The sequence below is a fragment of the Setaria viridis genome, chromosome 1, assembly GCF_005286985.2.
Source record: "Setaria viridis chromosome 1, Setaria_viridis_v4.0, whole genome shotgun sequence".
In the NCBI taxonomy this organism is placed as follows: domain Eukaryota; kingdom Viridiplantae; phylum Streptophyta; class Magnoliopsida; order Poales; family Poaceae; genus Setaria; species Setaria viridis.
In genome coordinates, this window is record NC_048263.2 from 35,650,551 (window position 1) to 35,674,927 (window position 24,377).

General features: G+C 46.6%; 3 protein-coding genes across 4 annotated transcripts; all 3 read right to left on the minus strand.

Annotated features, from left to right (window-relative positions):
- Positions 1-3,096: 3,096 nt before the first annotated feature.
- On the minus strand, positions 3,097-5,170 carry LOC117835492 (uncharacterized). Its single transcript, XM_034714835.2, has 2 exons — positions 4,495-5,170; positions 3,097-4,064 (listed from the first exon to the last, which is right to left on the minus strand). The coding sequence occupies exons 1-2, from the start codon at positions 4,550-4,552 to the stop codon at positions 3,301-3,303; spliced, it is 822 nt and encodes a 273-aa protein (XP_034570726.1). The 5' UTR covers positions 4,553-5,170; the 3' UTR covers positions 3,097-3,300.
- Positions 5,171-5,322: 152 nt separating this feature from the next.
- Positions 5,323-17,171, minus strand: LOC117835458 (protease Do-like 7). Of its 2 annotated transcripts, XM_034714814.2 has the most exons (25): positions 16,671-17,171; positions 16,490-16,560; positions 16,253-16,387; positions 14,961-15,019; positions 14,480-14,516; positions 14,194-14,319; positions 13,688-13,777; positions 13,393-13,458; positions 13,159-13,215; positions 12,974-13,039; positions 12,041-12,148; positions 11,794-11,874; positions 11,031-11,080; positions 10,380-10,545; positions 9,760-10,260; positions 8,819-9,001; positions 8,624-8,726; positions 8,150-8,320; positions 7,982-8,061; positions 7,866-7,919; positions 7,346-7,573; positions 6,830-7,045; positions 6,583-6,740; positions 5,952-6,063; positions 5,323-5,800 (listed from the first exon to the last, which is right to left on the minus strand). In XM_034714814.2, the coding sequence occupies exons 1-25, from the start codon at positions 16,906-16,908 to the stop codon at positions 5,624-5,626; spliced, it is 3,333 nt and encodes a 1,110-aa protein (XP_034570705.1). In that variant the 5' UTR covers positions 16,909-17,171; the 3' UTR covers positions 5,323-5,623. The 2 variants fall into 2 exon arrangements, with proteins under 2 accessions (XP_034570705.1, XP_034570718.1); XM_034714827.2 differs by lacking the exon at positions 7,866-7,919 and having other exon boundaries at positions 16,671-17,170.
- Positions 17,172-20,145: 2,974 nt separating this feature from the next.
- LOC117862135 (galactan beta-1,4-galactosyltransferase GALS1) lies at positions 20,146-23,286 on the minus strand. The gene is made up of 2 exons (XM_034745955.2): positions 21,658-23,286; positions 20,146-20,835 (listed from the first exon to the last, which is right to left on the minus strand). The coding sequence occupies exons 1-2, from the start codon at positions 22,866-22,868 to the stop codon at positions 20,490-20,492; spliced, it is 1,557 nt and encodes a 518-aa protein (XP_034601846.1). The 5' UTR covers positions 22,869-23,286; the 3' UTR covers positions 20,146-20,489.
- Positions 23,287-24,377: the final 1,091 nt, after the last annotated feature.

Here is a 24,377-nt window from a genome sequence, read left to right on the forward strand (position 1 = left end):
GTGCATGCAACGTGGTGTCTATCCTGTTCGCACTCGCACTTGCGCCCCCTGGACCGTGAAAGCACGGAGCACAAACGATACGATCGTAAGAAGATATTTTGGGTTTAATTTTCTACTGTTCGTGCATCGATCTCAGGCGACGCGATTGCAATGATATTTGCGACAAAAATCTTGCTTCTTGATGAAAAAAAAAACGTGATACACAGTTGGGTGTTACTCTGTTACGACAGGTGCGAGTGTAACCATGTTGCATGAACAGGGATCAGTGAGGTGATCAGTCGACATCCCAAACTTAAGCGTAACATTGTTTTCAAAATGAAGGCGCGAGTCCACTCTCAACTCCTCTAGACATTAGGTTGTTGGGTAGCATTATGCATGAATCATGATGTAACAGAAGGCGACAGTACCGACCGCCGTACATGAACATGCATTTGAAACGGTGTAACTTGCTCGTAAAGGATAGCCCAAAGTGCCAAACTGTTGCCAATTGATTCTCCGGTCCAAACCAAATGCACTTGCGATCGGAGGGTTTTCCAGCACCCTGCTGTTGGAGATTCTTGGATGCCATCGCCGTCACCGTGAATCGTCGTCCGCGCGCATTGCAATGCAATGGGCAAAGTTCGGTGCACGTTTGTTTTCGTTACGTTACCGCATTTAACTTTATTTAGTCCAAGTCGTTGTTTGCAGGGAAGAAGAAGCAAGGATCTTTGTGCTTTTTTTCCCCGGAAGAATCTTGGTGTTTGTAGCAAGGCAAGGTGTTCAATGCGGCCGTGCGGGTAATGCAATACTACAAAACGAGACGAGACGAAAGAGGTTGCTGTTATCAAATCAACTACTGAGAAATTCAAATCGGGTGGAGGACGCATGCGTCGGGGTCGGGTGGCGTAAGCGATCCATGTCGAGTAGCGGTCGTGTCATCCCTTGCCAGATTGGTCTCAGTGCGCCGTGCTCCAGCCGCAATTGATCGGCAAGCGGACGGTGATTTCCTCTCCCACTTCCCAGCGCGCGCCGACCTCGGCCAGGGCCGCGAAACCCACCACGGCGCGGCCGCCACCGCATACAACCTGGGCGCCGCCCCTTGCCCGAGGCTCCCGAGCGCACAGCTGCCATGAGACGCGACGCCATCTTTTGCTGGGAACTAGCGTGTCCATCCATCCGCGGTGCCGGTCGGTGCATGGCCTTTGCTCGATCTCCAGTAGTTTTCTCCCGTGTTCTGCCGCACTCCCGCCCCTGCCTGACAGCGACCGGCTAGTGAGCGTGCGGCCACGGGCGTCGCAGGATTAACGACGCGACAGGCAGGGGAAATAAAATATTCGGTGCGTTTGACCGCCTTTCGGCCTGAGGCGCACGGCTGGTTTTAGTCGCGTTCGCGCCACTAGTGCGCGCCAATTAGGAAAAGCTGGGATGCGGATTGGGGATTGAGTGACTGACGAGAGTTGAAATGCTTACTAGAGTAGCCAGGTTATTGTTAATTTATGGTGTGGCCAGTGACGGCCGGCCGGCGTTGACTCAACGCCTGCTACGGGATCCCGGTCAGTGGCGAGGGACAATTCGGTGGGCAGGGCGTGGCTGCGTTTGTCTAAGGCCGCAGACCGAGGGTAGCTGGAGTCGCGATCAAATCTGGCAGGCTTGTCTTGTTGCCAGTCCTGTCATCCTGTGTTCCATGGCGTTGGTGGCTTCCTTGGCCACATAGGAGCCACTCCAAGTCAATCGTGTCCATTCTACTCGGCTCATGCACGATATGGCCGATGCCCGCAAAAAAAAAAAGTACGATATGGCCAAGATAACAGTACTTTTGGACTTAAGGTCAAGTGTTTGGCAACGGTTGAAATTGAACTGAAACATCTCCGATTCAGATCGGCTCGAGTTTGGCCGTTTTGTCCGTCGCTGTTCGCGTGACTGCGTGTCGTCGATGGGTTGAATCTCCCTGTGGGAACAGGCCCTTTGGTCAATGCGGTCCCGGCCCAGGTAGCACGGTCGAAGCATTTTCGTGGGCTCATTTTTCAGGCCACGACGGTAAGAACATGCGCCTCCTCCTCAATGGTCAGTGCGTGTTTGTCTGTTTGATTCGCTCCAAAATGGACGAAAAAAAAAACGTGTTTGATCCGTCAGGAAGAAAAAAACTCCTGTATGCATAGGAATACACCACTCCAAGTTGGAGCTGACACCCATTTTCCTTTGGTTGGAGCTGACGCCTACGCCTTGTATGCTAGGTATACTTCATCTAGAACTTCAAATATTCCTAGCCTTACACATATATCAGTATTTTCAAGGTATCAGCAAAAAGGATGGTCCACTAACTAGGGCAAAATGTGCGCGTCATGATTTTATGATTCGGATATGTGTCTAGGGAATAGATGCTCGTTTTCTAGCAATTCCAAAAGAAGAAATGAAAGAGAGATTGATCGTGCAATGTCTCCTTTCCTTTTGGTGCGTTCGCACTCACAAACATCGTCCCATGTCTGTTAGTCTGTTACAGTGTTGCTCTTCATCTCTCTAACGCCGACTTTGTGAACTATGTCAACTCTGTAATGCTGTTTTGGTTCAACAATTAACCTAGGACCATCCAATTTTTGTCACTCTATTCTTGACCATAGTACATTGTCGACTTGCAGATTGAATGAATAAATAGCCGAAATGTGAGCACCACCAGTGAGTAGGTAGGTTCCGCCTATTCAATTCAATGTTATTTCTTGATCTCCCACTAGATGTCTCACTCTACGAGATGAATTCACAAATCCAAAGTGAAGTCCTGGAGAAGATAATTAGTGAATTACTACATGGAAATAGTATTTGCGAGCAGTTCACTAATTTTTCGAATGTATCAATCAAAAGCGCACGCTCAGAGTAGAATGTTCTCTTTCTTTGTGATGCCAGTCGGAAAGAAGAAAAGAAAGTGAGGATTGATCATGGAGTGTGTTTTGCATTGCTTTCAAAGCATTCTCACTCGCAAACACCACAAGCCTGTTGAGACTTGAGACAACAGCCTGTTGTTATTCATCATCTCTCTTTAGCCGGCAGCCATGTCTGACTAATCTCCTACGTATTTTGTGAAGAGTATCAAAACGAAAGGGGACAAGGACAATCCAAGGCGCGGAGCACAACGAATGTTTTGAACTCATCATCATTACCAGGCGAACCGAAAGTTTTCTCCTTTTCTTATCTACAACACCTACAAGAAGAACCTGATTCTTGGCCCACGATTCCTGCACCGATAATCAGCCAAGAGCCGAAGAAAAGAGAGGAAAGCGATCGCACGAATGGAAACGGTTTATTCCCTCTCCCCGTCGCGTCGCTCTCTCAGACGATCGTGCAGGCGTTGGGATTCTCCTCGCTGAAGATGGTGGTGAGCCTGTTGGCGTCCGTGGCGATGCGGTAGATGCCCTCGCGCACCGGCGTCGGGTAGTAGCTCCGGTACTCCCCGGAGAAGTACTCGTGCCGCCGCGGCGTCGCCTCCCACCTCGGCAGCGGCGACGGCGTGTACCGGAGCAGGTGCAGGTACCCCTGCTGCCCCTGCGCGGGCGCCGGCGACGGCGACGGCGCCGCGCCGTGAGGCCCCTGTTGCTGACCCGGCGCGCTCCCGCTGTCGCCCGGGCCCTGCGCGTCGTCGTGCTCCTCCTGCTGCGGTTGCTCCCCTTGTTGTTGCGCTTGCGGTGGGGGAGGCTCGGGGCCGAACCGGACGCGGCCGGAGTGCTTCTTCTTGCCTCGTTTCGGCGCCTTTGGAGGCTTCGGCTCGGCCGGTGGCGGCGGGTCTTGCGTTTGCGCGGGTGGCTCGGCCTCGGCGGCGGGTTGCTCCGGTTCGGCTTGCGGTTGGGGTTGGGGCGCGTCGTGGTGCTGCTCGGGCTCGGGCTCTTGCTGCGGCGGCGGTTGAGGTTGCTGAGGCGGCTCTGGTGGGCTCTGCTTCTGCTGCGGCTGCGGCGGCGGAGACGGCGGGATCACGTAGATGGAATTGTTGCTGACCACCGGCCGAACGTAGTGGATTTCCGTGGGCGCGCCGGGCGGGTAGGCCAAGGCGTAGTCCAGCCTCTCTTTCCTCCATCTATCGCTCCTCCATCTGTCGCGCCCTGCACGTGAGCAAGCCGTAATTTGTCACCACTCAGAAACTTTGCAAGATAGTTTAAGGTTTGTTGGACATACCTGACACAAGCCAGAGCTAACACTAGCTACAACATGTCTACAACTCGAATTTAATTTTACCTCCTCCTTATTTGGAAGACGAGCTAGCTCAATTACAATGACAGCATTTGATCAGAAACAACGAGGACTCGATTATACGGAGCAGTTGACAAAAAGAAAGAAGCGGCAGTGCGGCACTTTCGAGTGTACACTCTAAGCACTCAGGGCAGAACATGACAGACCCGTGAACCATGCAACCTTCAGCCCTCTCTCAACAGTCAACGGCTTCATGCTCGACTAGGAGCACGAGAAACTACCAACTATAAGAATTGTAGCACAAACAAAAAACGAGTGAAGCAGAGAGACTTTTGTACGCACCGTTACATTTTCCGAGCGCTTTGGACACGATCTTCTCCAAGGGAGGATAGCAACCCATGTCTCTCCCTCCCTCCCTTCCTCACTACCTCGCCGGGTGGTGGTGGTGGTGGTGCCGTTGGCGCGTGTGTGCCCGTGCCCGTTCGCGTCCGGGATGCATGCTAGCTCCTCCACTCCAGTACGCGGCCACGGAATGGAAGGGACGGGCCTTATAGTAGAAGGCCACCTGTTTGGTTGGTGCTGCCGTGGTGCCACTGCGAGGAGAGAAGGAATCCAACAACAATGATCTGGTACCTAAAAACACGCTTCTTTTTCTCTCGGCGGAAGGCATCGGCGGAAGTGGCGCAGGACATATAAAGGGATGGTCCTCGTTTCCGTGGATACAAGCTTGAGCGAACAAGTGGTGGCCGAATATATTCCTGCGGAAAACGCCGCCCATGAGAGGGAAGAACGGTGTCTGCATGGCTCACATTTGTCGTGCGCAGCAGAAAAGGTCGCGGTGAGCTTGCAGATATATACTTTGTTCTGTTACACTGCTTGCGTTCCGTCTCCCGCCTCGAGTCTCACCGTGCAACTTAGATTCAGCTGCTTAATGTGGGAAGGTAAGCTAACTTTTGAGACAAAAAGTAACATGAACAAAAAGTAGGCGATGAAGCAGGAGTAAAAACTTATTCCACAAATTACGTAGTCGAGCTCATACCAGCGGTAGTCTGGCGAAGAACAATGGAAGTATGGAAGCGGCCACCGGACTTTGATCCCTGAATCCGATACCCATAAATCTGTGGCTTGGTAACTTTATCATCAAGAAAAGTTACATATCTGGAAGCGAAATGGCCGCCTGAAAGCTAACGATTTTTTTCTTACCAAAATAGGAGTAGATTGATATACAAAAGGTAAATCCCGCGGTCTAATTGCCACAACAAATGAATCCATATGTTTTTTTTTATGAATACTATATATCTCCTTCAAGCACCATCTATGCTAATGCCCACCACTAATCCTGCAAAGTACAGGATAACTTCGACCTGCATAAGGCAGGATTTTAGCTTACCAAACAAAAGCATGACCCTCTAATTTCCTCATCTCCATGCTACGCTGAAAGCATGAAAAGCTCACGACAAAACAGACTAGATCACGCCGCAGTTGATTGCAACGCTTTTATCGTTCTCCTCCGCCATGTGGCAGTTTCTGGCTCAAAGCTAAGCTCCCAGGTTGGCCAGTAGTGAAGGTCCTGCTTTAGGGTAAGTACACGAGGCTTTCCATTCAAATGGACGGTCCTTACCCTAACAAATTCACCATCTTCCAGGCCCTAACCAAAAGAATGATTAAGCCATATTAATTTACATAAATGGTGGAGGAACATAGTAAAACCATATCTAATTATCAATATACTGCAATATAGTGATAACCAAATAAGAAAAGACAGGAAAATAACGATTGATGCATAGCATTGCACGTACCTTCACCACCTGTATAAAGGTTTCCAGATCTGGAGTTGGTTGCCCATTAATTTCAATGATCCACTGGAGAGCATAGAGACCATATCTATGTACCGGACTTCCGTGACACCATCTGCATAAAATCATTGGCGCTCAGTATTCATTCCCGGTCATATCTAAATGTGCTATTGCTCAGAGTCTAACATCTATACAATTATGTAGATAACAGACCCTGTCCACCCAATTACATTCATCATGGAGAAATATGCAACATGAAGTATGCTAGATTGCTGGTTGGTTTTAAGCCACTTCCGCCCTAAAGGCAAAATAAGATGCCAGCCCTTTATTTTTATCCAAATGATAGAATTGTTTATACCTAACCACATGACATTCACTCACAACTCTTCTAAGCTCTTCTAATTTTTTTCCGGGCTCACATAAATGAACTGAAGCCCCGTACATGCCGAACTTGATGAGCACTCCGCAACAAAGTTCTTTACAATTCTAACGTCAGATAGTAGTCACCAGAATGATTGCTAATCCAAATCTTTAGTCAGTAAATGCTCGCAGATTCAAACATTAAGTTGATGAGAAGTTTATGGATTAGAGATGTTTCTAATATTGTATACATAAGTTCGTAAGGTAATCTCACCTAGCAACATAAACTCCATGACCTTCTTCTGGCAAGAAGCCAAGTGCACGCACTGCTGAATGAGGATCCTGGATAATGCATCCACACCAATTAACCATTCGGGTTGTACCATTGCCATCTCTTACATCAGTTCCAACAATAAGTTCAATTTCTTTTCCCTGCTCAAATGTTGAAAGAGTTACAATCTACACTGCTCATTTATTTTGCATTCATTTATATCGAAAAAGTTCAGTTATGTCATTCTAACCTGACGGAAGATTGTCATGTTCAGCACTCCATCTGATCCAATGGATTGGTCCAACTCTTGGCAAGCCTTCTCAATGTCAAGGAAGCATGTAATTGGCTCTTTGTTGATAGCAAGAATCATATCTCCCTGCTCTAGAAGATTTTCAGCTTTTGATCCAGCCAAACACCCTTTCACCCGCAGGACTTGTCTACGAACAGGATCCTTCTTTGCAAGGTCCTGGAAGCATAATCGCAATGAAATATTAAAAGTTTGATGTGAGCAAAAACTTCTCTATTTGCAGGTAACACAGGACAAAAGGGACCATACACTAAATTTGACAACTATTTGAGTTGCTCACTAACAGACAAACTGCATCTGAATTAGTAAGAAAGAGCAAATTGATCATCAAAATTTATCTGGTAAAAAAATGTGTGGTGGTACAAGGCAATGTGGCTCAAAAGATGTTAGGCAAAAATATAATCGCATATGCAGATCAGGCAGAATACAGAGTATTTAAAACTTTAAAAGAATGATTACCTGCACCCAGTTATCACTCAATCCATAACTTCTCGCCTTGGATAGCAAAGTTGGATAAAGTTCCACCTCCAAAAGTCTGACAAATGGCATTGGCCTCTTTATTCCATTGATAAGTCGAAAAGGGCCTTGAGTACGAGAGATAATCTTCTCAAGTACTTGGCTTATTGCATATATTGGTATGCCTCTAACAAACTGATGATCCTCCGAACTGCTGCAGCCATATTTCAGCTGGAGAAAACAAAGTGCGAGTTATACACCTGTAGTACAGTAGTAGTACTAAATACACAGAAGAATGAGTAAATGGCCAGCTTTTACCATTCAAGAATTAGATGCATCTCTAGGTAAGACTTGTAATGGCTGTCAATTACTAATAAAATCCATATAGTAAGGTAATCTGTAGAAGTGGCTGGTACTTTAACAAAGTCTATCCGGTTTAGTTAAAACTGTTGGGATTATTTTACTAGTAGCCCATATGAGTTTACTGTTATTTACTTGATGTTAGAGACATCACGCGGCTAACCTTGCGCGTAAGCCGTCGTTTTGTTCTTTTCTTTGTTCTTTTGAGTGTATGTGCCTGGGAACATGCCAGCATCATTACTTAAGAAACATACAAAGGAAAGAACTCGTGAAACTAACCTGAGTGGAAAAGCTTGCCCACAATGCTTGAACTCGTCCTTGCTCATCAGTCAAGATGCCCGAAAATGCGCTACCAAAATCTAAAACAAAAAATTTGGAATATAGTCAACCTTGAAAATTCAAACATGATCCAAATATCGAATCCAGTGAAATTTCTATAGGAAGTACCAGTATCGAGCTCAATGACCTCCATGTTTATTGCACGGTATCGTGGACAATCAGCTGAGCCAATATTAACAGCTGTGCAAGGATTAGTTATGATTGATTTCCTTGATGTTGCCTGTAAGCTTCTACTTAGCCCAACTAGATAGACAGAATCTCCTCGTCGCAAAGCAGGTTCTACACAAAAAAAAATGTTTTTTAAACATATATAAATGGACCATTTTTGTGAAAAAGGCAAGGTGCCTGGAAAATGAAAAGTTCAGTTGCTATGTACTCTTTTCTAATGGTATAACATAATTATTCTTAACAGTGGTACGATAAAGTAAGGCATGCTGACTGGAAATGAAAATTTCGGCAACTATCTACTAACGGTATGGCATGATTAAGCTCAGCATTTAATTCAATAAAGTGAAATGAATCACAAGCCAGTTTCTTCAGATAATATTGGAAAAACATGGAGAAACTCTAAAAGAGGCAAACCTGGTAGAAGCTTAGCAGCCCGGACAACAGATGCCCCAACTCCTAGTGCAGAAGGATCATAAGCCACCAGTGCAAAGTTATGAACAGGATGCAGGAAAACAACCTGAAAAATAACACACACACACACACACATATAAGATATAGTTGAAATTCTGTATGCCTTAGCTTTTATAATTGCGAACAGAACAAACATACCTCTGCAGGTATTTCAATGGGATATGCAGCAAACGAAAGCATTATATCAGAGATAGATACAGCAACTGTATTCCTATCAACAGCAACCAGACCCAGATTATCAGAATGATATATTATAACCCCAGTTCCAAAGAAATGTTGTGAGTGCACTCCATCAAGCATACAAACTGGCGGCACATGAACCTGAAAATAGAGAAGACAGAAGGTTTTGAGTAACAGACACAAAAGCCACTAGAGCAAGTCAAAACCAAAAATACGGGTTGCTTAAATTGCAGGGCAGTTCAACAATTAGCAGGAGTGCTCCCAAAGCACTGGAAAATAATGGAGTGAAGGAAATAGAGATCATATAGAAAATAGTCTAACAGTCAGCGAGGAAAAACAGGTAAGCTCTTATTTTGGCTCCAATAGTGTCAATACAGCCAAAATAAGCACATTTCATTATTGAAAAGTTCACATTGAAAATATGACATTAGCACAATATTCCATAACATGTAAGTTCTTAACTTTTCCCCAGATTGAAGTATAAATAAAATGCTCCACCAGTGTAAATTTACGGTGCCTAATTATTTTTGGGGGTTCAGCCTCTTCTGGAAACATAAGGATGAACTTGTCAGGAAATTTATTTTTGGGGTTAAGCCTAAATCCTATTCGTATGCCCATACTATCAAAACAGAGGACAACATACTGTGGCAATACCTTGGGTAACTTCAACTTCAGCATACCAAGAAAGGTCAAATAAATGAAGCTAGTTTTTCTTGGCTAAGCTTTTGGGCTTTTGGAACACTGTTCGCAGCCTAACTCACAGAAAAGCTTATGCAGCTTCTAGCCTATATGTGCTAGCCTGCGGCAATACAAAATCTAGCACCCTAGCCTCTCAGAGTGTTACATGACAGATCATGATTATAAAGCGCATGTTCCATTAAAATACATGCATTCCTCACCTCAAACATAACAAGGGCTGGTTCAATTACTTGTTCTGCCAATGACGCATTACTTGATATTGTTCGAGCAAGGTCAGAGCCTTCTGCGTTCGAAGGATGCCTCAAAACACCACTTTTCACATCCTCTAGATCTCCATAAGATGGTAAAGTTCCCTCAGCAGCAATTTCCTCATCCACACGTCGCCTTTTTTTCTCAATGACAGAATCTTCACTAGAGTGAGATCCATCTACGACAATCTCATCGTCAGTTTGCACTTTGATGCATCCATCTGCCAAATTCTCAGAATCATACTGGCACTTGAGATCCATAGGACTAGATTCGGATAAAGATGAAACAGAATTTGAGTTTGTGTCCACATGACTAGCATGGTGAGCTGAAGCTAAAAATGGAGATTCAGATGGTATAGCTGGTTTTGCAGTCCACAAGCCAGTTGCATCATTTCGAGTATATAACTGAGGTGGCGCGTACCATTCATGCTGATCAATTGTCACCAGTACAGACTGATCACGTAAATAAAAATAATCAGTTTACTTAGAAAAACAAGACTCAAGTTTCTACTAGGATGTGTAGGAGATAAGGAATTGCTTATTCTGATAAACCTGCTATTCAAGAATCTTACCTTGTTCCGATGACGATCAGTGTATTTTACATATTCTAGAGGCACTCGTGATCCCCTTGACAATTTTGAAAGAACTGCAATAAGGTCATCTAAATGCACAATATCCTCTCCTGCAAGCTTTTTAATTATTGCATGGCGTGGAACAGATGCTCGAGAGAGCGTGTACCTGCATTGCATAGTGTTAAATAGGTCGAAGAAATGGCCAGTTTGCTTTGGTATCAATCATATTCGTTAGAAAAGATATCAGTTAGCAAACTGAAGGAGTAAACTGTGTAGGTAAAAAAATAATGAAGACCCAAAGAACAAATACAGCATGTATTGCTGTTTAAACCACAATAGGAAGGTTATGATCAGTTGCTGGTTGGGAACCTGTTGGAGTTCAAATGCAACCTTATGCAAGGATAGCAAATCAACATTTAACAAACTATCACAGATGTACATCTTCAAAGCCCCATGTTAAAAAGGCCATTTGCCAATTGCCATTATTAATCCTTGCAATCCATTTTTAACTACAAGGCAATTCCAACAGCCTACTTCCAAAGGATTTGTTACGTTACTATAAATGAAAGGCTGGAAACAATAACAGCAAATAGGTAATCATTCTTTAAGGAAATGGAACATCAGAGGCTATGTTACAGTTGGATTTCTTACCCTGCTTCTGCAACATATACGAGACCACATTTGAATCGGAAGTTTCTAGCCTGAAACAAGACAAAAGCATGATTAGCAAAATTTTGAAAGTTCAACAAATACTATTGGTGTAGACGTTGATGTTGCCATTCTAAGTTCAAACATGAGAAAATGATGTAAGAAACAATTGACTGTGTTCAGTTATGTAGCATGAGATAGAGTTGTGAGCCGTTTCTGTTCAATTATGTAGCATAAGATACAGTTGTGAGAGCACCATTTCTGGTAAGAAGTTCAAAAAGATTCGTTCATTTTAGTAAGTTACAGGGGGTTTCTTTCCACAGAAAGGGATTTACGGATGTAATGGTGGGAGAGCTCACTTCAGGTTCTCACTTCTCAGTGAGATCCCTCCCTCATAAAATGTGACTATGCGAGCACCTCCAGTAGGTGCTTAAATGGTTGCATTATCTACTAGAAATAGGTAGTTACATGCACAAGTACAAGTTCAGCATTGATGCCACATCAACTAGTGATACTGTAAAATTAGCATCTTATCATCCTACATGGCGAGAAATGGTGATTTTCCTTTGGCAGACACCTCCAAGCATCTTAAAGCAATAAATGTTTGTCTAACTGTTTGGATTAACTTAATGGTTATTTCAGGCTGTATAAACAAAAAAAAATACTCAACTATTTTAAAACAAGGGGGAACAGTTGTCATTGTCTATTTTTCAGGTGCTTTAATAAGGGTAGTAGAAGTAAAGATGAAGGTTCAATCATACTTTACCTGCTGATATGAAAGTGGATGGATGACAGCACCACTAACTTCCAAGAAATGATTTGGAGTTATAGAGTGCAAATCCTCAACCTGCAGAGCCCAGGTGGTACTTCTTAAAAGGTTCAAAAGATGTGGCATGCTGACTTAAATATAGGAACGGTAAAGGCGGCAATGAGCAGACAATATATCATCCAATAGATGTAATATAGATATAACTATAAAAAAAAAGATACGGTAGATCAAAATTGCCAAATACCTGCAACTTTACTGTTAAAGGAACACCACCCCTTTCTATCTGCAAATCGATCTCCCGGCCAACACTATCATCAAGTAAAGTTTCCAGTCTAAGAAACTGTGTTACAACCTGCAATCAGTTAAAAATGGTTAAACAGCATCCTAGAGTCAAAAATATATGTGCTATGGACCATGGCAAAGGAAATCAGCATCAAACATACTTTTGTTCCCCGTTTTAGCTTGCGAAGAGCGTTCTTTTTTGTTTGCCATTATACGATTCCAGGAAGAGAAATAGCTATACGCCCCTAGCTCATTTAGTGTTTGCTACATTTTCCAAGATTTAGCTCATTTATACATCGGTCAACATGGGTACTTAAGGAGACAACTAACTTAATGAGTAGAGGTTTGTGCATTTTCTTAATACCATGCTAGAATGATAAACAAAAAAGAATGGAGTAGTTAAAAGTAATCAAAGATGTTCCTGTATGCTTAAATGAGAACAAAGGTTCTGACATGCTCACAGCTGATATTTCCAACAGCAAATAGTAGCAGTCGAGTTGCTAATATAAAATCAACCTTACACCATAGCCCATGAATTATTCAAAAGTAAATAAACAGTGAGTCAGTCATGTGCATAAGTGAAAGCATGTCTTTTCTTTACTAAAAAAAAGTAGCATTTCCTCGCTATAATATTACCCGTAGAATGACATTGCGATGACAGTTTCTACTTTCTAGCATAAAATTGGCTACTTTTTAGGCATCCTAAGCATAGTCCATAGCATAGATTCATTCTGAACAATTGAACATAGCCCGCTATATTCACTTCAACCGCTCGAACTAGGTATTTAGAAAACTGTGCATGAAATGTATATGCTACTTTATTAATGTCTTCAGTACTTAACAGACAAATATGGTGGATTATCATATATATCTGGCAATTAAAAGCAGTACTCACCTCCTCATTGATGCAAACTAGAACATCACCAGGTTCTAAATGTTTATGTGCAGGACCTTCAGGCACCTGCATGCACACAGCCTTCCGGTTTCAGCAGTCGCAAGTTACAGAATGGCATTATACAATAAGTAGCACGATAAGTGGTAGATTAAAACATGCTTATAACTGTAAGCACCAGAAATTACCACTGAATCAACAACCAGCATTCCAGTCTCGCCTGCTGGAGAAACTAAGCGCACCATCTGTAGAGAAAGCAAGTTGCAGTTCTTAAGCTTAGACCATGGAGGTTGACAAGTGAAAATATATTCTCATCATACCATGGAGAAACAAGCTTACAAAAGTTGTTGGAGATCTAAAAAATCAGCAATCACAAATTACCTAGTCAATTAGCGAGAAACAGACAATGTGCAAGAATATACCTGTTCTGTTTCATTCCGGAGGCCAAGACGACGAGTTTCTTCAAATCCTTTGTGTTGAAAGGTCACCTTTCAAAGCAACAGAAAAAAAGAGGAATACTATGATGCCCAAGAACCACAGCGAAAGCAGTAACAACAATGAAGAGAAATCACGTAGCGTCAAGAATATATTTAGTACCACAAGGTTGAATGCATGAATATTTGAGACAAAGTGAATCTTTAGCCAATCTTATTCTTAATCTATCCCAACAACAAAGAAATGCCTCATATGATAAAACAGTGGGATCAGCTTACTCACCTGAAGTGTACCACGTGGAATATAAATGGATTCTGGCTTGGTACCAAATGCATCCCAACTATCACGTATCAGATTCAGTGCTCTAACAACCTGAAATAGTTTAGACATAATTTGCAACCAACAACGGCACCACAACAAAGAAAGGAACTTAGATAGTAATGACATTCCCATCTTCATGATCTTATTTTTTGTGATTTCTAACTTCTACATGCTCTTTCTAGCTCTATGTTGCCTAATTTCTCAAAGGGCACAGTAAAAATGCATTACTAAAAGGTTAGTATTCCAAATAAAAATGTTTCACATTTGTTCTCTCACTTAATAGACTCGAAGAAAAACTTCCAGTTAGCCAACTAAACTGCTTCTGTAAAGCCTTGTATTGTTAGACACAAATGTTATGTACTGGAAGCCTTCCAATTTTCATGGAGTTCTACTAAATTCAACAATTTTGGAACATCTAATATAGCATGACATTGTAGTGTGCTAATGCTCATTTATAAACAACTTACACGTTCTAATGGAAGGAAGAAGGCAGAAGCACTGGAAGATTTGCTTCCAGCATTCAGGGCAACAGCCCTTCCTTGGCAATCAACAACAGGGGAACCACTAGAACCACCTTTAGTACCAGATGCAGCCTAAAGAAACAAATGATCCATTAGCTTACAAGCAATAACAACATAAAAACAAAAGTAGCACACTATTCTATTAAGTCAATAGAAGATCAAAATCATTGTGAGCAGATTAATATGAACTATCTAAAGATGCATGCAACATCAAATAGCCAAAGAAAGTTACCTGCATATAGAACGTATTGAAATCATTGTATCCATCCCTGACAAGAAATTAAAACAAAAAAAATATAATATTAGCACCAAGATATAATGTATAATCCAACATATCATTTACAAGCTTAAAATAGCTAGCAGCTCCAACTGGATGAAGAGAACAGAAATCAAGGAGTCTACAGAGCCAGTTTGATATTTCAAAAAATAATGGTAAAATAACAGGAGTGAGATTGTATATTTCATTTCTTTCTCCCCTCATCTCTTCACTTCAGAGTTCAGATAGCAAACAGAGGTGTCACTACAGTATAGAGTTATCGTGACTATTCCAAATCTCCTTTGTTGCCACAAAAATATAGAAACCAACAAGTGCGAGAGTTGAAGTTTGTCTATGTTGTCTCCTTTTTCTATGCGCTATGTACAAAGGGATGCCGTGATAAAATAAATAGTAATCAAAAGGAGCAAGCTATGTAGAGATAAAAAAGAGGGAGTACTTCTTGTAGTAAGGTGCTTCTCTATCAAGTCGAGCAAGTGTTCCTGCCAAAATTGAAACCTGCATCCATTAAAAATAAATAAGAAAACATTACAAAACACAAGGAATTTATCAGACAAATTTCAGCAGTTAGATCTACATCCAAGAACGAACAATGTCTAGGCCTGAAAGCATGCATCAGTGCAAAACTATCTGGTGCTATTAAGAAGTAGAAACCCACATCCTAGAACATGACATTAAAACCATGTCAGAATCCCGATTGAAACCAATTTGCTCAAGGTCTTTCTTTCAGCTTGGCATACCAAATATTTTTGTTTGCATGGTTTTTTGGCACTACCTGATATTATGTTTGCATGCCAACTTGTCAAATAAGCGTCTTCTGGGTCAACCAATGCTAATGGCTGAAACTACTTCATGGTGAAAAGGCCTTGTCTTAGAATTAAAAAAAGATGGAAAACAAATGTGTATTTACAATTCCAAATGCCATTCATCTAACAGATTTCTACGCATTCGCATGTCAATCTGGGCAGGTGGTCAGGCCTAGAGTGTGCAGGCATCAAAGCATGAGAAGCGCCAGTGCATGCATTGTCCCTTTTTGTTCACACACCGAGCTCTCAGAACCATATCATCACAGTCATAATGCAAAATAAGAAGACTAAAACAAACATGGATAAAAATTGGGGGAGAGGTACAGCCACTCCATATCTTTTTCCCTGATAAGAGAATACAAAGGCATGCTACCAAACATTTCTCTTCACCAATAATTCTGAGGTGTTACACGTAATATACTTTTGTCACAAAAAACAATACAATCATAACTCTCAACCGCAGGGAAAGTTAAGGATAAATGAGATTTAATTATGATCTACCACGTCATTGTTTGCAAAGCATTTGTAAGAGAAACTTGAAGTATGTAAACCATTTCCCTAATTATTTCATTGAAATGTCAACATGTCACAATTAAGATTTAACGAAATAGGCTTTGATGCAGTATAAAATGGATCGGACATGGGACCTTAGCTGCATAAGTTCTGGATATTGCAAGCAAAGAAGATTTGTTTCACAGTGCAGAAATAGGAAAAAAAACTAAGGCAGTAAGGATTGATCAAGAGCAATTATAAAACATAGGCATGCTGTGGGCTGTAGTGGCTAACAAGGAAATTTATGCGGCGTACTTTACAAGGTGGGACGTAACAGTCAGAGATTATCTTCTACTATTAATACAATGATACGCAGTTCTCCTGCGTGTTCAAGGAAAAAAACAGTCAGAGATTAGGATAGAACTCAGGGAACCTTTTCGCCGCTGTCATTTCCAACAACCCGGATTTCTAGCCCGACTGATGCTGCTTCAGGTGCCAGCGGAATCTCATCATACTTAAGAAACTTAATGGCACCTGGATCATAGCGAAAAAAACCAAAATCATGTACCTGTTTCGAGAGAAGAGGGGGAATTTTGGATTAACACGTGGCATTAGTATTGGGAAAGCAATAAAACATAACAGAATGGAATCGAGCAGAATATATACTCACAGGATCTCTGTACAGGGGGTACACAGGGATCTCTTCCCTGTTCACGAACATGGCCTCCGCGACCACAGGCCCTGTCACCGCGATAATCGCAGCAGCAGCAGCAGCAAACAAATCATTCACAAGTCGCACGAATACACATCGAGGATACGTGAGAATGGGAGCTGAAGGCAGCAGTTCCTACCTGGCTTGACCACGTGGCGGTTGGTGAGGATGATGCCGCGGGACTTGTCGACGACGAACCCCGTGGCGTAGCTGGCGCCCGCCACCTCGGTGTCGAAGGCGCGCGGCGCGGTGGTGCGGAGGACGACGACGGAGGGCACGACGCGGGAGAGCGCGCGGCGCCAGTCCTCCGCCGTGACCGACGACTCGATCTCCATCGCCAGCTCGCTGCCGGCCTCCTCCTTGGCGGGGCTCTCCATCGCCGGCCGCGATCTGGTTTCCGGTCCGGCGGCCGGCGGGCTCGGCTCGGCTCGAGTGGCCTCTCCGGCGGCCGCTTAGGGTTTTGGGCTAGGGGCTAGGCTCCGATTCGGAGGAGGATTTTTATCATCACGCGGGCGACGTGAATCCGGGATGGCCGGGATGTTGACGTGGTGTAAGGTGAGTATGAGATCAGCGGAAGAAGTTGGGAGTGGAGCTGGTGGTGAATGCGCTGCGGACTTGGGAGCTTGGCTGGCTGGCTGGCGTGCGCACGAGATTTCGGGAGGGGAAGACCACGGCCGAAGTCACGCGCGCCCCTCATGCCTGCTGGTGGGCGAAGAAGATATTTTCCTCGAGAGTCGCGGGATTAGGCCCAATTTAATTAAGCAGGCCGTGGGCTCATGGGCTGGTTTAGTTAAACAGGCAGACTACTTCGAAATTGACTCGGCCTCGAATCAATTATGCAGGCCATGGGCTTGTTTGGGGACCACAATTTCCAGGCCCTGGCAGATTTGTTCTGGACTTCTAACTGATTAGTTGCCTGTCTTCTCCAAAAAATAATTTGCCTTGGTTTTAGGATGGAAAGGTGAAGATATAGAATAAGGAATCCTTCTGCCGGTGGCCTTACGTTGCTTTTCAGATGCCGCCGTGGTCTGGGACGGCTATAGTTGAGCAGAAGTAAAATTCATCGGCTCCATTTGATAGTCGCGTAGCATTTCTGTGGTGCATAATTATATGCAGCTGCAGCTAGATGGAACGCTCGTTGAGGGCACCTGTCGTAGTGAGCTGCAGCATGCTGACTAGCTCACCTAAACGCACGGATTTGATGACGGTGTTAAGGTGAGCGGGAAGCCGAATCAGTGTGACAGATGGCACTGCTGAACGCGCATCGGGGCAAAACGATATAGATTAAGGTTCTTTAGAAGCTCCTTTCGTAAGATTCCTATTACATCCGAATGTTTAGATACTGTTATTGTCGAGATTAGCGGATCAAGACTACGGCAAATAAATTTCTTTTATACGTGTAAGGCTTCGGATGGTGGCATGAGAGGATACGGGGTTAGACTGGTTCGGGCAGGAATAGCCCTACGTCCAGTATGAGAAGCTACTCGTGTTACTCACGCGTGGTCTGTATTATGGGTTACAAACAGGCGAGAGAGGGAGCCGGTCCCAAGTCTCTTGGGTGTGCACTGATGCTCGTGAGGAGAGTGTGTAGGTTCTGTTGGCTCGAGCCTCCTCTGTCTCAGGCCTCCTGGTTCTTCTTTTATAGCGCAAGGAGGTAACCGGGGTTACAGACGAGCCAGGCGTGTGGAGAAGTAAAAGAGATAAGCTAAGTAAGGTACAACACGGGGACAAGGAGCGAGTTCCCAGGTCGCTGCCTTCCTCTCCAACCTTTGTCTCCCGTCAGCGTGGCCGTCGGAAGGGGGCGGCTGCCGCTGGATCCTGTCGGTGATTCTCTGGTCGACCGTTGCCGCCAGGCATGATGATGATGCCCGGCCGCCTTAGCCGTGCGCGTCGTGAGGGACGGATGACCCTTGTAGTCCTGCGTGTTGCTCGTGGAACACGGACGTCGCGTCCCTGTCGCCGAGCAAGCTGAGCGCGAGAACGGGCGGCGCCCTCCTGTGCCGGGCAACGCATGCAATGAGTACCCTACGGCGAATCAGGGGAGGCCACGACCGTTGTAGCCTGTGCGGTCGTGGCTATAATGTTCCGCCCGGGTACTTGTAGCGGGTCACGTCGAGGGGCGCGGGCGCCTTTCTGCGCGCTAGGGCCACGACGCATTTATGGCGAGATTCATGGGGGCCCACGAGATCCGCGCCCTCGTCTGTTGGTCTGCGCCCAAGGCGGATCCTTGTCTTGTGGGCCCGGATGAGTCCGACCCTCTACGCCCGGGGTCGGGCGAGGCGGGGGCCCTGTGGCGAGGGGTCGGGCACACTCGACCCTAGGACCGTGGGTTGGGCGAGGCGGAGTTTCGCCAGCGAGGGGTCGGGCGTGTCCGACCCTGGGACCTTGGGTCGGGCGAGGCGGAGTGGAATGCTCCTTGCCCATGCCGGGTCGGCGGGGGTCGCTATTGCCGTAAGTGGGTCTGAGCCTTTATGATTGTTGTTTGAGGGGTACAAGGAGGTCGTTAATATTTCCCTCCAACAGATACAAATTACAAAACTAATTATACAGATGGAGGCTAATTTGCGAGACGAATCTATTAAACCTAATTAGTCCATGATTTGACAATGTGGTGCAACAGTAAACATGTGTAATGATGGATTAATTAGGTTTAATAGATTCGTCTTGGGAATTAGCCTCCATCTGTGTAATTAGTTTTATAATTAGCTCATGTTTAGTCTTCCTAATTAGCCTCTGAATATTCGATGTGACTAAATTTTAGTCCGGACTAAAGATCCAAACAACCTCTAAGGGGCCATTTGTTTCCCGCGGCTAAACTTTAGCCCCTATCACATCGAATGTTTAGATACTAATTATTAAATATAGACTATTTACAAAATCCATTGGACAGATGGAGGCTAAACGGCGAGACGAATCTATTAAGCCTAATTAGTCCATGATTTGACAATGTGCTGTTACAGTAACCATTTGCTAATGATAGATTAATTAGGCTTAATAGATTCGTCTTGCCGTTTAGCCTCCATCCGTGTATTTAGTTTTACAATTAACTCATATTTAGTCCTTCTAATTAGCCTCCGAATATTTGATCTGATATGGACTAAACTTTTACCTTAATCCAAACACCCATTGACTATGCGAGCTCAGATATTCTCTGAAGTACATACAGTGCATGCACGCTGTGACCTGTGAGCCGATTCCAGATTCCTGGAGGATGCAGTGCTCGTAAACAGATGGACAAAGCAGCGCGACCACCGACGGCCGACATGCCCAGCGGCCAGCGCGCGAGGCAAATCCAACGTGGGAGCACATGGAGCCACCCAAGCCGTCACGCGTGAATTGTCTTCCTGCTCCTCCCTCGCCCAACTCTTTCCGTTTCACGTCATCCTCCCATCACTCGCAAAGTCGCAGTCAGTTGGATGCCTAGCCCATCCCGGCATGCACGACATGATACTGATTTGCAAGCACGGCGCCGACCCGCCCGCCCCGCCCGCCCCCGTGTCCCAGAGGCTGCAAAAGCACAATACCGTGCAATCTAGTTTCAAGTAACCGTCAGTTGACAGGAATGCTCGCTTGGGGAAAAGGCTTATCGTTCCCTACCCTTTCGAAACTCACAGTTGAGAAGGAATCAGAAATGCCTCTTCTTCCTGAATTTGGAATAAATTAATCTAGGAGTAAAAGGCTAGAAGAACTATAAACAGATGTGAGGGATACAGGGATAACAAGGTAAAGAGAAGAAATTGCAGCAACAGCAGCGACTCTGTAGAGAGGTCACGCCAATAAAGACCAAAACTTTACACCATTTGGACCACCCCTAACAGGCCCATCCACCATTGACCGGCCAGATGAAGTTGCAACGCCGCACAATAGCAGCAGCAGATCGAGGGTCCGCATGAACCGAAGCATCCAAAGAATGTCAATGTATATATGTACCGTCAGCCTTCAGTTGCCGAGCTTGCTACTATGTCTGAACTGATCCGATGGTCTCCTTCTCGAACCGCTTGATCTCGCCCGCCACTCGCTTCATGCTATCGTCGTACACGAAGGGGGTCTTCTCAAACATGATCTTGCTACCGTTAACTGGCATCGGGACGAACTCACGGCACGGCTCTCCCATGACGTTGATGGAGTTGTGATAGTGGTAGTATCTGATCAGGCTCTCCGTCTTGTGCGTTGTCCTCCCGCGGACGTTTTGCGACATGTGCACTCCAGTTGAGTAAGCGTTTCGAGCTTGGATGGCGTACTTGCGATCCCGGCGAACTTTGGTGATGGAGTTGTGGAAGACGAGTTTCTCAAATCCCCATTCTCTGCATATCAATGGGCACACGTGTAAGATGCTTTAGCATGGAACAGTAAGAGGCCTACTGGATTATCAATTATCAATTTGGAAACAAAGGAATAAAAAATCTCATGTAGAGAGAAGCAAAATAATATGCAAGACAAAAAAATGTTTTTTAACTTTTGGAATCAAATAATTACCTGCGATAGAAACTTATCAGCAGCAATTCTGATTTTAGTGAAAGTGGTACAGAAGGCACGTATGCAGAGCTTTTTCTGTTTTCCTTTTTCAATTGAGGTTGTTTTTAATTTTTCAGTCAGTGATGAGAAACATTTCATCTGTACAGCATTTTCAGCTTGTAAAAACTAAAAGATGACCTTTTTATGACCAACTTGCTATGCATATCATCACACTGTCATTTGAAACATATTAACCTAACAAATGCCTTACTACGATTTTTAGTTCCGGCGTGAACATTGCACAAGAATCTTCGGTTAAGTAGGGACAAATGCACTGAGTGTTTGCACCTGACTTTAGAGAACACAGTTGGAATCTAACTAAGGCCATGTGAGGGTTGCAAGGTCACAAAGAACAACACATTACCAAATCAGTCAACAGATTGCATAAACAAATAGCCACCGACTTGCTTTCTTAACCAATCAGAGGATGTCTGTATGATTACTCAAATAGGAAACAATTGTTTCCTTGTGGCCCTAACATGATGCCTACAAACAAGCGTAAATTTAGGATGATTGTAGCAACTGGGGCAGTTTTCAATACAAAATGTAATTGCATATGTATGAATCAAACCAACGTAAAGCATGTGGTACGAGGAAACAGGAATACCAACCTTGAGTAATTTCTGCTTGGATCCTCCACGCAGAGCTTGCTGGACATTGGATTCTGCTCGATGGTGAACTGAGAGTACCCCGAGAGCTTGCCAATCACCTCATCGAGCTTCTGCCCATTAGGCAGGTAAAGGTACTCGTCGACGTCGAAGAAGAAGGTCCAATTGGCGGCGTGCCGGTACCGGTGCAGGCAATCGTTCACCACCAAGAACTGGTTGTAGTAGTATCCATCGTACTCCGCCTGCGCCCGGATGTCCTGCACGGTGACCCGGCCGGCCCTGACCCACGGATCCAGCACCGCCTTCACCTCCGGGCTGATGCCGCCGGCGTCGTGGAGCACGAAGTGCGACCTGGGCCCGAAGAAGTGAGCGTGGTATGCCACCCACTCGCGCATCCGGCTGGCGCTGAGGTTGCCGTACAGCGACGAGCCGCAGTAGAGGTAGTCGTACTGGAACGGCGGGCTGAAGCGGGACTCGTCGTAGGAGCCCGGCGCCTCCTCGAGAGCGACGAAGCGCTCGTACCGACGGGAGGCGGTGGAGTAGTAGGCGTGGACGAGGAGCTTGCCGCCGGCGTTCCCGGCGTTGGGGTTGGACGGGAACGTGCAGTTGACGACGACGACGGTGTAGACGCGGCCGTAGCCCCAGTCCGGGAGCATCTTGTACGCCTTGGTCCGGACGGGGCGCGGCGAGGGGTCGCTGGCGGTGGGGTTGGGCAGCCACTCGCACTTGAAGTAGGGGGTGCCGAACACGTGGGTGGGCTTGGACGCCAGCCCCACGACGGCGAACGTCCGCGGCCCGCCCCGGTACGCGCCCATCTGCACGAACAGCGCCGCTGCGCTGCCGTACGGCCGGAGCACCCGCTTGTTCGGATCCTCCGGCCGCGCCGGCCGCGCCAGACGCACGTGGGCGGCATTAGCAGCGGCTGTGGTGGTACCTGAAACCGCCGCCGGCTGTTTCGTGTCCGCGGCTGCGCCGGCGGTGGCGTTAGAAGACGGGAGGTCGGCGGCGGCGGTGGTGGCGAGCAGGGAGCAAGGGGACGACGCGGAGGTGCGAGCCGCGGTGAGCATTGAGCCGTAGGGCTGGAGCTGCCAGAACGCCACGAAGAGCGTAAGGAAGGCGAGCGAGGCCACGAACGACTTGACGTCGACGCACGGGATGGCGAACGGCGCGCCGCCGCCGCCGCCGCCCGCGTCTTTCCTTGCGTTATACTTCATGGTTAACCTCGATTGCAGCTCCTCCCCTGCTGCCGCGCGCTATCAGCCGGGGTAGCGACCAACGCGAATGCACCGGCCGGATACGCTGCCAGGCACGGCCGGAGCTCGCCGCAGCACTCTCTCTTTTCTCCTCTGCTCTCCAAAGTCCCCCCGGACACTGAAGAACACCGAACACGCGCCCGGATCGACGGCGATAAAAGGCGAGAAAGTATGGGAGGATGCGAAGAATATGGAAGGTGACGATGGAGAAAGAAGGTGACGAGGCTGGTGGTGGTGCGGGAATCGGTCGGGTCCCGGTCGGTATGGGTTGCCTGGACGGGAGGCGGAGGGATGCTTCTGGACGCGCGCCGGCCGAGTGGTGGTGGATGGGGGCCGCGCCACGAAGCAACAGTCAAGGCCGGTTGGCTTCCGAGTTATGGCAGCTTGCTCTGCCCGGCTCGGGGTCGGGCAGCCGTAAATGGCGGCTGGTGGGCTGCCGTTTACCGCCGCGCCGCTTCGTGCGGTACCAAGTCCTGTACGCAGCCAGCGTAATGCGACGCGTCCCCACCAAACGCGTTGCTGGTAAGCCGTGGTCGCAGCCTGGCGGTGCCTGGTGAAGAATCGAAGAGGAAGAAATCGGGTAGAAATGGATGCCAGCTCCGGCTCAGTGAAAACGGAGCTTTCACACGCCTGGTTACGTTGCCACCGACGCAGACCGCCCGAGACTAGTAGTCAGTTCTGAGTCCTCGGTAGTTTTTTCAAACTGAAGGTAAGTACGCAGTAGCCAACCCCACGACCACCGCTCCGAGCCTCCGAGGATGCAGAATTGGAGATCGTGGATGCCGTGGCTTCGTCTAACGGCGACGCCGCCGACTGGCCGAGTTACTCGGACAACCTCCACGGACCACGACCCAATCGGCGCCGCCTCCCTCGACGTGTCACCAGCCGCGTAGATGCTTCGCTTCGGCGGCACATGAGCAAACGACGTCCGCGGCTCCCCATATACAACTCCCAGGCACCTTTCGAACCCAGCACGACGTGTCAGACGATCGCGTTACACGTACTCCATCGACTCTCCGCCTAGAAGACGAGCCATCCGCCGTCATCATCCCCATCTACCCGTCTTCCTCGCGGGCTCCCTGGCCCCGCCTCCGGCGCGGCAGCGCCTCCACCTGTACCATGCACGAGCAGAGGTCGCCATCCCGACCCCCCATCAAGGCCGCGTCTTTACACGCGAGGGTCCCCCGCCTTTCGACTTTCTTGCTTTCCAGGACACTCGCGGTATCATTTCTCCTTTTCCTAACCTTCCTCTGCAGCCTACGCGCCCGTCTGCCGTGCGTTGTGCGGTTGGGCGAGCCGAATCACAGCACGACCATCGACCCGTGCCTAAACAAAACGAGCCGGCAGTTTGTGTTCAGGGGAGGCCAGATCCCGGCAAATGGCGGGGGTATCCTCGGTGCATGTAACCTGACGTGGATCCTAATGATTCGATCTAACCTCTGCAAGCTGCGTGGGCGGTGTGCAAGCAGC